General features: G+C 38.6%; 1 protein-coding gene across 6 annotated transcripts in view; it reads left to right on the top strand.

Moving 5' to 3' along the window:
• The window catches only part of furina (furin (paired basic amino acid cleaving enzyme) a), an 81,464-nt gene that overhangs the window by 432 nt on the left and 68,485 nt on the right, over positions 1 to 12,547 (top strand). For 2 of the 6 annotated variants that reach the window (XR_006372681.1, XM_044137816.1), the window contains exon 2: positions 7,470 to 7,794. Coding sequence is in view for 5 of the 6 variants with exons in the window: in XM_044137816.1 (XP_043993751.1) it covers positions 7,585 to 7,794 (210 nt within the window). In the remaining variant the exon portion in view is untranslated. Of the gene's footprint in view, positions 1 to 26; positions 373 to 3,932; positions 3,960 to 6,821; positions 6,841 to 7,469; positions 7,795 to 12,547 lie in introns of those variants that run through there. The other 4 variants (XM_044137824.1, XM_044137833.1, XM_044137843.1 and 1 more) reach the window with 4 other exon arrangements.

The following is a 12,547-nucleotide window of genomic DNA, read 5'->3' as shown; positions in this document are numbered from 1 at the left end:
AAAATCACACATAAACGGAGCCTACGTCGACTACGCCGCGTCCGGTTTCTGTGGTTGTTCCTGCGGACGGTAGGAAAACTGCTGCTTCCGATCTGCGCTACTAAATCGGTTTGTGTCCCCTAAAAAAACAATTGTGAAACGATCGTCAGAAGTAGGTAAGAGGAGGGAGGAAAGAGGGGGAAAAAGGGGGGAGGCACATGTGAGAAGGAGCAGCGTGGCGTCAAGTTTGCGTTGATCACTGAGCGCTACAGTTTCAGACATATTTGTCAAGCGGAGGAGTCATCATCACCATCCTCATCATCATCGGATCAGCTCCAGCCGCAGCTCCGAGCCAAACTGTGACTCCGTGTTGTGGCGAACTGGAGGACTGAGGTGAGTCAACCCCACGGAGAACTCACAACAGGGGGCGAAAAATCAAAACCCTGTAACTTAATCTGCTAAATATTGATATTTTGAGCGTTTCGGGGCCAGATCGAGAGAGAGAAGTTTGGCTCTTCCTCTTCTGTGCTGCAGTTTAGCTCAGCTCTCAGCAGACTTTTGTTGGTCCTCCGTGTGTTTTTCGGGGACAGCGTGATTCCTCTTTCACGAAACTTTATAAAGGAACGAAGATAAATCTGGCTGCTTTAAATCCATAAGGGAGGAGGTCAAGGCATTAGTTTCTGGTGATTTATTTCTCTTGATATTAGGTGTCAGAGTTGTTGCTACATTGGTACATTATGAGAAGTGATCTCCTGTTGTCTTTGTCTTGCACTGCAATTTCGAAATTTTCAGCTAGTGATCATTATGGATAATCACAGAAAACTGTGAAACCCACTGACATGCAGTAGGTAAAAAAAAGACCAAACAAATGCAAAAATTCACATAATGAAGCATTTATCCCACAAAACATGAAGCCTCTCAGTACAAGACAAAAACACGTCGCAGTATTTACATATAAATATGAAAGAGGGATTGTTTCGGCTAAGAGCTGAGCCCTGTGTCTTTGAGAGTTTTATTAACTCTTGTTATAATAAGGTTGCGATGTCACATGAGCAGCGTTTCCCCCAGAGTTCTGGCTGTTCACAGGCAGCCACAAAATGTATAATTCTGCATCAGAACCACACGTCCTCCTCCCATTTTCTCAAGATGACCTTCACATTCCAGCAGCCGAAGTGAGACTTAGAGTTGCAGCAGTTTGTTGACGTCCATCAGACACGTTGCTCTATTTTACCTGGTGATTAACTGTTGCATATTGAAAATACTAACAATTTCCTAACTGGACAAATAAGCAATTCGATTTTGGTGCTCTGAGTTCTTCTTATGCTATAACATTATTTAAATTATAATAGTGTTATCTCTATAATTTTTAAAAATTATTTTAATGCATTGATTTAAGCAAAAAAAAAAAAAAAAAATAGGATAGCTTTTTTAAAGTATGTATTGCTCAGATTTAATTATTTCTGTTTTCCTTTTTATATATTTTAAAAGCTTGCTAAGTAGCTCGGCTGTCTGCTCCAGTAGTCAGCCTGCAGTCTGCTGCTCACATTGCTCAACAACTGTGGTTTTAAAACTGTTACTATTATTCTTTCGTTTAAACACCATGATTGTTGTTGTGCTTCCAAATTTGTCCCTGTTGTTATAAGCAAGGAAAACATGTGGGAGACTTGGGTTTTTGTTTCCAACATTTACATTAGTTTTTTTTCAGTATAGAAAATATATCAGTTTGAAATAATACAAATATTTAAAACTTTTTTTTTTTAGACAGCAAGCAGGCTTTATTGGTATCTGCAATAAAGACTGTTGCATTTGTGCCTTCTGATGTTTAAAAATAAATTTCAGTTTGAAATGTTGGTGCCGTTTTACTGTCTAGTTCTTCTCTTCATGTCTTCAGTCATCATTCCCCAAGCCCCCGCAGCCTCTCCGTTTAAAAGGAATCCCATCGAAAACACGTCTTATCATCGTCTTTAATCAGGCCTGTTTGACAAAAAGGAGTAGAGCTGCTGTTACTCTTCTTAGAAATGCTGTGACTGTTGCAGATGACGTCTTCGTTCTCCGGGGACTTTCTCCAACAAAGATACAAACAAGCATCTTCTTCTGGGCTGTGCTCCTGTCACTTCTGATAATGCCTTTCTGGAAGTCATTTGGTTCCAGACCTGCTGCCTTCCAGCGTCTATGAGCTTTTTCTGTCGCATTCCGGTTGAGCTTTTCTGACGCAGTCTGAGAACGATTGCTTAGCGACGGTGATCTTCAGTTTCAGAATCAGTTTTATTGTTAGGCAGGTGCAATAAAACTGTACCTGTTTTATTGGTGCAGTTATAAACTTTAGAAGAGTTTATAAAGTTACACATTAAGACTTCCAAAGGTCAAGATTATTTTTTTATGAGATGCTGGAGAAAATGTAGAGTTTTCTTAGCCATGAGGAACACACCTGTCCTTTCCTTACCTGCTGCTGAGCACTGCTACTCAGCTGTACACTTATCCTTTACTCATATAACATGCAAATTTGTTTGATTAAATTATTTGTGGTAAAAAAGAAAGAAATTACAGTGATGAAATTGAAATTAAGAGCCGTCCATCCTTCATATTTAGGAAACTTTGTTTTAAAATTACATTTACTTTATTCCACATATTTCCCTAAAATGTATGTTATAAAAAAATATAACTAGAGCTGTGCCATATTGGGAAAGCGTGCAATTGAGATACAACTATAAAAAAATGTGGTATTGATATGAGTTGCAACCAACCCACTGTTTATTTACTTGCCATATTCTTTGCCATCATTGCAGAGGAAGAGAGGAAATCCTCATTCTGCTCTGCTATAGCGGCAGGAAGTTCCATCTGAGTAAACGGATGCATTATTAGCACTTATTGGACTTCAGATCATTAACCTGGTCTTTTAAATTTTTGGTTTTGCACACATTAGTTTTGTGCTTATGATATTTATTCAATAAACTATGCGGCTTTAACAGTGTCTAGTATTTTTTTAAGCACAGACTCATTTTAGCAGCAGGAATATCAGTCGATCCTTTCTGTTTTTAATCAAGTCAGTGAGATCATGCTGTGTGTTTTCCTTAAAATGTTTGTGTGCAATCCATGAAACCAAGATTTTTTATTTTAATTTATTTTTTTTACTATAATTGAAATGGTAAGCTGGATTTTTATATTTAATTGGAACTAATTAAGGATTTTTCAGAAAATAGGCGCTCCTATGGTTATGCAACACCTGCAATGCTAATTATAGAGCGACTTGCCGTGAATGAATAAATTACTCATTTGTATGTTGGTCCAATAAACAAACCACAAATTTTGCATAGGCTAATATGCGCTGTCCTTGTTATATTCATTCATGTATTATATTCATAATTCAGTCCTTGGCTACCCTCGCAGCCTATTATCTCTAAAACACTCTGGAGAGTTTTTGACTGCGGAGAACCTAGTTCATGTGTGTCTCAGTGAGCGGGCCGACAGTAATTGCGGACTTAGAATAACTTGTTAAAGGTCATGTTGGCTAAACCCGCTGGAGTTTGTTATTTTTTTTTATTTTTTTTTAATCTCATCAGAACATAAACAATAAACCAATGAGGTGTAAAAAGTGCTTCCTTACCAAAACTGTCCTGATGTGCTCTGTAATGAGGTCACAGTTATCTGTTGGGGTTTAATGATTCCTGGCTAATTATAATATAGTTTCAACGCATTGTCAGACTCTGACCTGCGCTGTAATTTACTTCAGGGAGCCTAAAGACGCTAAACGTGGCGAATGTCGACTCCTCTAGTGTCTCTTGCAGGAGTTTGGCGGTCTGCTGGCCGTGGGGTTTGCGGTTTTTTAGGCTGACGTTAAGGAAACTGAGTGGTTAGCTGCTCTGATGAGGTCACAGGCTTCTGCAGTTAAATGTCAGCGTGTGTCTGAAAATCAAACAAAAGCCTGGCGAACATTCACACTCTGTTTGCTTGTTGCATCAAAGGACAGAGGACAAAACTGAGTGAGTTATACACGCAGACTTTTTGATAGGTTTCTCTCTGTATTGTAGCCTCTTTGGAACTGGAGGTTTGTAAAGATTTGATTTATATATCTTTGATAAAGTGACAATTTGTTGTGTTTTTTTTTTCTGTTGGCTCAACATGACATAGGTAGATCTGTCTCTGTTGTGAAGCTATTTATAGAATAAAATGTAGGCATTTGTAAAGCCTGACATGGATTAGCAGCCTGTCTTTCCGGGACAAAAACAGGTTGACCTGTTTGACTGGTATTTGCTGTGGATGGTTGCCTCATAATCTACTGATGGAAATTTACATTACAATTTAAGACACTAACTTCTCACTTTACTAACGGACATCTCAGGATGTTTTCATCGTTTCATTTTGGTTATGAAATGGTTTTAAATTTCATTTTAGTGCTTTGAAACCAACCCAAAGCACTAAAGGTTATCTGGATTTTTCTTTATAGCAACATTGCCCGCCAATACAGACAAACAAAATATCACTGGATGGCAAGTTCTGCTCTGATCCATGGAAGAGTAAAAGAGCAAATGTTTTAGCTGATGTGTTATCTGTGCCAGCCAAGGAGTTTGTCAGATCAGCTGTTTCCACAATGTGTGTTAACACTCGGAAATATTTGTTGGCCCTGTGTAGCAAGCACAAGATAAGCCACATGCTACCGTTAAGCCATATTATAAGATTTAATGGTCGTATTAACTTTTTTCGGTCTTTCAACTAGGCAAATGTGTTTTTGTGACGCTGATCCAACCATCACCGAGTCAAATGATTCCTGAATTAACAAAATCATCAATTATTTACTTGATATTAGGGATGCACCGATTAACCAGTCATAAATCTGAATAAGCTGATTTTTCAACTGACTGATGCTGGTAAATGAGAGGCAAATCAGATACTGAAAAATGTAAATATTCCTGTTTGTTTGAATGTATCAAAACTAAGAACTCCCACCATTTGTATCAGAAGCACATCAACAAAATGCGTGTTCTTGAAGACACTTTTATTTAGTTTGATTAAAATAATTTGCCTGTTGGGGATGTGAGCTTCATAAATGGGGGATGATGTTGTAATTCCCCATTTATTCCTTGAGGGAGAAAATCAGAATCAGTCCAATCCTCAATCAGCGAGTAAGACCTTAAAGGAAAAAAAAAAAATCCTGCTTCAATCTGCCCTTGAAAATGTATTGCATTTGGTTTTAGAGATGTGAAGCGATCACTTTTTATTCTAATTGCCCCTAATTACCCGTACACTGAAATGCTCCTGTGTTTTTAATTTGAAATAACAGGTTTTTATAAGAGAGGAAAAATGAGCCACCGCTGCATCTAAACGCATTATTCTTTCATTGCAGCATATCGTCATGGGAAATCTTCAGGAGCTTGTTTGTCCTTCCCGAGGCTAACACAATGGCTTACATGGGAGAAGTGACTATATTGCTTATAACACCTGAGTTAAAAAAAAAGAAGAAGAAAGAAATAGGTGAGAGCAGTGGCTCCACCATAGACACCACTGGAGATCTCGTATAACTGCACGGAGAGAGAACCGCACAATAGGAGCATTGTGCTCAGTGAGGTCTAGTTCATTCGGTGGCACAGCAGTTAGCATGAGGGATAATGGTCTGTACAGACAATAAAGCTGACCCCACAGCAATTAAACAACAAGCTAAGATTTGTGTCTGGGTACAAACCTGGTAGCAGAAAACCTAAAATGAGGAATGGGGTTTTCCATCTTTGTTTATAGTGGGAGGCTATCTTGCAGCATGCTACACACAAAAAAAGAAAAGAAAAAAAGTGGAAGGACTAAAAATTTCTACTTTGTGAAAAAATTTCTCTCCACTGCTTTTTATGTGCTGTCCTTGGCTGCAGCCTTTTCAGTAGCTGCCACTGCTGCCTGAGGCGTTCGCCCTCGAGAGGCTGCTTCACTTCCTACTGAAACGGACTCTGTTGTTATCCCTCAGCATCCAGGGTGTGGTCCTGCTTTCCAACCACACTCCTCCACCTCTGCTGCCAACTCGGTTTACCTAAGCATTTTTCTTTTGCAACCTTCGTTGACAGTAACGTCCCGTGGGAGTTTGGAGGCCTAAATTTGCTGCCGTGTGCCTGACCACAATCTCAGGTCCTCTCCAGACGTCCCGCTCACTGCGTCATGCCGGATTGTTAAATGCCTGTTCTTAGCTGTGCTGCTCAAACCTGCTGTTTGGAAACTTTAGTTTTTTTTTTGTTTTTTTTTGGTTGATCAAAAACAAATAAGTAAATACTGTAAGCTATGTGATTTGTTTAACATCTGGTGTTTCATAGGCAGATTTACATATATTTTGTATTTAAAAAGTTTTTTGTTCTCTCATATAATCACACCCAGGCCACTTTGTGATCCTAAATTCTATATTTGTCGAATGTTTTCTAACTGGTTATGTCACATTTTATTTGACTTTCATACCAATGCATGTGACAGACTCAGGATTTTGGACCACATGAAAGGCTGGTATCAAATATAATAGACAAAAGAAGCATGTGACTGCTGCTCTATTTTATAATTGCACTCTTCGTCCATTCTTTGGAATTTTAGTTTTCAGCATTATCTCAGCAGAAAAGCTCTTCTTAAAAACTAACTTCCTATAAATCCTGGTTTCTGTTCTTCAAAATAAAAGTTATCCCCCAGCAGTGTTTACCAGCAACATTACAGCAGAAAGCCCCACCCAGTGGGTGGGGCTTTCCAACAGACATGAATCTGTTGAACTCCACTAGTGCAGCCGGATTTTTGTGGCAGCCTTTGTAATAAGTTTTCCTGTGAGCTCTTTGGAGAGATTTTACAATTAGCAGACGGCATGGAAGCAGGAGATTATCACTCAGACTACGTGGCTGACAGATCTGTGTAAGCATAAGCTTGTGTTTGAATAATTTTTGCAGATTATTAATTAAATGTATTTAAATGTATTCCTAGGTTTTTGTTCTGCAGTGTCACCATGACACAATTTTATCTGTCAAGTTGAGGGGCTGATTAATAATTTAATGATGCATTTATTAGATTTTGTCCCTTGTGGCCCTCCGTACATAGCATCTGCTTTTGTGTCTGTAAATACAACTTGCAGCATGTTGTGTTTTTTTTTTTTTTATACTTCAGAGCCAAAATGTTCAAATAATATTTAAGATGCAGTCTACCTTAAATGCATCTACGTACGTTTGATACAGTATGTCTTAAATGGTTCTTTTTTATGTCTAACTTTATAATATTTGCTCATAGAAACGCATACATCTAAGATGAAATTAGCAGCCGGTTTCTTAAAATCAGCAGCTGTCGTGTTTTCAGCTCTTTCTTTAGTTTTCTATATTTAAAACTCAAGGAAGAGATGTGATTTTTATCTTTTTTTCTTGTTCTTCTGTTTTCTTCCTGGGTGATAAATCATCTTTGTTCATACTGGATTCAGTCCAGCTTGCTGTTTTGGAACTTGTACGTTGGTTTTAATGCTTTGTGGTTTCCCATGTTTTTTTGTTTCTCTCCAGGTGAGCTGCGACTCTCGCTGCCTTCGACTCCCTGTGCCACCTGCATGTGCTATAAGCAGCCCCCGCCTGTTGGAGAGCTGCTTTGGTCCGTGACTGTCCTGCTTTAGGAGAACCCATGGCTTCTGGGCCTCCATCTCCCTCCATAGGCCGCAGGCTCAGGCTGCTGCAGCTGCTAATCGGGGCTGTGTTTGTGCTGCTGGTGTCCGGGTTTGGATCGGCACTGGGTCAAAAGGTCTACACCAACACATGGGCAGTCCACATACCCGGCGGTCCAGAGGAAGCTGACCAAATTGCCAAGAAACATGGCTTCATAAACCATGGACATGTAAGTTGTTTAGGCTGTTTTTAGTGTAGTTCTTTAGATGATGCTGGGATATGTTCCTCTGGGTAGTTGTTAGTCGAGTTTACCAAGGCCAGGTTTTGACTATGCAAATAGGAGCTGGCTAAAACCTGAAGCTGTTGCACACAGTATCCATTATTTTGTAGCTAATATTTGCCTTTATTTGCTATTAGGGTTCTCCAAAAAGCTCTTGCATACTCTTTCAACCCCTCTTTGAAATATTCATAGATGATTTTTCATTATTTATGTTCATTTTTTTTTTTTTGTGGGAGGACAGCAAAGTAACATAATGCCTTTGTATTTTTATTCAGGTTTCCTTCCACAAACAGAAACCTTGACATGTTCAAAGAGTAAAAAAGCTCCCCTTTTGTGTTTGCAATGAAACCACCTCGTATTAACGTTTTTGCAGGTGCTTCATTGTTGTGGGAAGGATATCTTTTACAGGTGTGTCACTGATCTTTCTTTTCTGGGGTTAACTTGACAGGGTTTTTCTTCGAATGCATTCAGTTCACAAGAACAGGTGTGTTCCTGGGTTGTTTCTGGGAAGCTTTTGAAAGTGAAAAATGCTTGCAGTTGAACAAGTTAGTTGGCAAGTCTAAGAGTATAGTGTATCTACGTGTAAATCTGAAAGCTGACATGGAAAGTTCTCTCAGATTTAGAATAAAAGGAAAAAATCCCTGTAAATAAAACAGCTTTTGTCACATATGCATGTTTCAGATTATGAAGCAAATTTTAATCATCTGGCTTACAAAATGTGGCAATGAGTGAATGAATCCTGGTCCGCACTTCTTCAGAATTGTTGTTTTAAGATGTGGTATTTAAGGTCATACCACAACACCTCAAACTTTTACTCGGCAGCTCTAAAAGCTTAGTTTTTGTGGAGCCACTAAAGCTTCTGTATGTATCTTTTATAAACAAATGTGTCTTCTTATACGAGTGTTGAAACTGTTCTCATGTTGTGACAATATGGTATGTGAAAAAATCAAGCTCCTCTCTTCTTTTGTATGTTCATACAGCCATCTGCAGAAATACACCACTCCTGATTAGAAACAACCAATCAGAGTCAGGAGGAAGGATTTGAGTTTTTTTGAAAATTAGGGACATGGTGTGTTTCTTTTTGAGATCTTTTGTCCCACTTCATGTTGCTAGACAGGCTTTAATTAAATGATATATGAGTTTCTTGGTAGTCAAGTTGAACTAAATACTTGTGATACAGGGATTAACCTCAGTTGCTTCATGATTTTACAAAAGGGGCAGTTACAATTTCTTACACGGCAGGTAGATTTGTTTCCCCCATTATTATTGAACTGTTTGTTGAATTGATTCGTAATATCTTTATTTGGTCTTTGACCTGAAACATCTAACTGTGATGCAGAAGATTGCTCTAAGTGTTCTAAAGAGGTGTAGTTAAATCGATAATTTGGCTTTGTGTAAAACAAACTATGATCTTTTCCTACATGCTTTGGTGACATTTTCCTTCCTTACGACTTCCTGCTTGGAAGGCGATCAGCTGGGTTATCATTTCCCATCATCAGCTTCTCTCTTAAAAACAAACACTGACGTAAATGAATGTAGCCTTTAGGAAGATGTTGCTGGACATGTTTGTTTTTATTCAATTTCTTTTTTCTTGGGAACTGCTGAGCATCAAATCCGTGACAGTGCTTAAATGCCCAGCAGATCTTTTACTTGTAAAAGTAGATGTCATTATTGTTGCTATAGATTCTAGTTAAAAGGCTACAGTTTAATCACACAAGTATCCTCATTTCCACTTGGTCTCTATTTCAGACCATATAAATATTTAAGAATGCATTTGATTTGTGTTCTGCTGTTTGCACAAAGCAGTCTTTATATGTTAGAGTTCAGTCTACTATTGCAATTGAAAACCAGAGGAGAACAAGCAGCTCTTCATCCAGATGTTTAAAGTCCACCATGTCTCTGCCCCATATGGCCTGACTGGTCACATGGGAAAGATGTTAATTGCGTTCTGCATCATGGCATGAACACTAATGAGCAATCCTACGCACTTAAACCCTTTAAGTATGTATTTGCTGCGAAAAGTGGGGGAACACAAACAAAGCAACTATACCTGGGTGCTCAGAAAACAGCTCCCTGGAGAAGAGTTCTTGTGTGAGCTTTGGTCGGACTCAGCAGCTTGCTTCAGATCATTTTTGATATTCCGAAAAAAGCTAGAAGATGGACTCTTTTGTCTGAGCTGGACTGACTTGACGGAGTGTCTGAGGCTGTTTCTGCTTCATAACGCTGCATTAACGAGGATATCTAGAAGGATGCTGAGTAAAGACTTGAACAGCCACTGAAGTGAAAACAGATGTGATCTCTCCCAGTATTCTTTCTCCATGACTTTGATCGCTTTACCCCCCATGCATCTTTTTAAACGTTGGCTAATTAAACCCAGTTAGGACCAATCACCCTGTTTAATAAAACAAACAAAAAGAAAATCCCAGCCACGTCTTGTTAAATCATTGAAGCCATTTTGTGCTGTGGATGACCTCTATTACGTTTAACTTTACATGCATGTGACTCATTCTTGCCTCATGAAAAAAGTAAAGTCAAAGTATCAAAGAGTTCAACAGAGGAACACTTACTCCTTACCAGAAGAACTACATGTGAATGGTATTCCCTGTTTAAAATGAATTATAGAATGAAAATTTAATGAGCAGGAAAGCTGAAATAAAACATGAGGATTAATCTGGTTCTGCTGATGCCACAAAGTAAAGATGGAGTTTATGTTCGCTGGGATTCAACAGCGGAGCTGAGCTTTAACTGTCGACTGTGCAACCAAGAGCAGTTAAAGATGCCACCTTGGGCCTTATAAAACTGATGAGCACTTCCTCCCTTTGTGCTGTATGGGCCAAACAATTATAAGATGATAAATTAATTAATTATGAGGGTGGTTGCTAGATGAACACCATTTCAGGAGATTTACCTTTTTCAGTTTGGACAGGTACCATTCGGCCTTGGGCTGGTATAAATAAATACTCTGTTCGTTAGCTTTAAATGGCGAGTTTGAGAATCACAAGCAGTTATTTCAATAAAGACGCTCTGATGCGCTGCACTGCCTAGACTGCATAGCATTTTTGTTCATTGATTAAAATGAAGCCATTAGTTTAGAAATGATCAAACAAATCTGTGAGGGTTTTTTGCCCCACAGCTGATTAGAAATGGAAGTTGCTGTGTGTGTGTGTGTGTGTGTGTGTGTGTGTGTGTGTGTGTGTGTGTGTGAGTGACGGACTGTAGCATATCTGAGCTGTGATGTTGCTCTGAGTTTCTCTCCTCTGGTTTGTGTTGGCGTTGGACAGGAGGCCTGCATGATGGGATCAAAGACCAGCTGGACAGGTGTTGGTTTCATTCCACCTTCACTCTCTCCGTTTAAAATATGGCATCTGTAGCTCTTCTACCCTAAAGACATGGATTATTTATTGCTGTCTGCCGTCATTCATGTCCACACAAAAGACACATTTCTGCAAATATAGCCTTTGCTAGGAACAAATCCTACACAACAAAATTTCTTGTGAAAATAAAAGCTGTATTTTCTTAGATGCTCTTGGATGCAGTTACAATTTCTTTTCAAAGCGAGTTTTGGTTTTCCTTGGGCTTTGCTGTAACACATTTTTAGCTATTTTTAGCATTCTATGCTAACAATTAGCACAGCTAGCATTACTCAAACTTTCTGTTTTCATCAACCTATGTAAATAAAGCCTTACCTTGACTCTGAGATTCCTGAAAAGCATCAAATATTTCCAAATCCAGCATCTTCCACACCAGACCAATGCTAAAAGCAACTGTGCTGTTCTCTGGTTAGCCTTCCTGTCATCTTCTGAAAGTCTAGCTCTCTCTCACAACCTGATTGAACATGTTTCAACTCAGTATGGAAACGACAGCTTCTTTTTCCATGGCTGTATGTCTCTGCTTCTCTGACTTAATTTCAGTGCACAGATAATCTCAGCATCCACACCCATCAGCTCAATCTGGTAGAGTTTAGTCTGGTCTGTTCACTGATAAAAAAAACAGTGCACCAAAAGTTCAAGGTTGATTGACGGAAGAAAAAAACAATTACAAATGGAAGCTAAAGAAGTTACTTTTTTTATTTTTTTATTTTCGAATATTTGATAAGATGTTTGATAATCCTGTGGCTATTTGTTGTCGCATTTATTGTCATGTAATGACAATAATGGGCTGACACAAGCATTTTTAACTTGGGGGTCTTTTATGTATACATTAACAAATATATATTTTTATTTTATTTTAAAAATATGCAGTCAAAAATTACTTCCAAAACTTTTCCTTAATTAAAATTCTGTAAGGTTTGAAAAAGGTACATTTTTCTGCAGTAAATAAAGTAAAACAAAATCTTACGTCAGATCTGTGTTCGTTTAAGTTGTCATTAGGATCCAAATTAATAGTACAATAAGGTTTTAAATTGCTGTTGGACTGTATCAGAAAGTGCAAATGTGGGGGCAGAAAGCCGGGAATGATGGGAATGTTTGCTTGATCAGGATCTACTACTTGTTTCCCTTCATGTTTCTCTTGACTGGTGTAATGGATCTGTCCTTATCATTGGCACAGTTGTTGAGGTCAAAGTACATTCGAACTCCATTTTGTTTTCCTTTCCCTGCTAATCGATAAAGCTGAGCTGGCTGGTGCGAGTGGGTTGTTTGATGGTGTGGAAACACTGAAGTCCTGTTGACAGATAGCAGTTTGTTATAAGAATTTCTGACCC

The sequence above is a fragment of the Gambusia affinis genome, linkage group LG02 (genome assembly GCF_019740435.1).
Source record: "Gambusia affinis linkage group LG02, SWU_Gaff_1.0, whole genome shotgun sequence".
Lineage (NCBI taxonomy): Eukaryota > Metazoa > Chordata > Actinopteri > Cyprinodontiformes > Poeciliidae > Gambusia > Gambusia affinis.
This window is presented reverse-complemented; position numbering and strand designations above follow the sequence as displayed.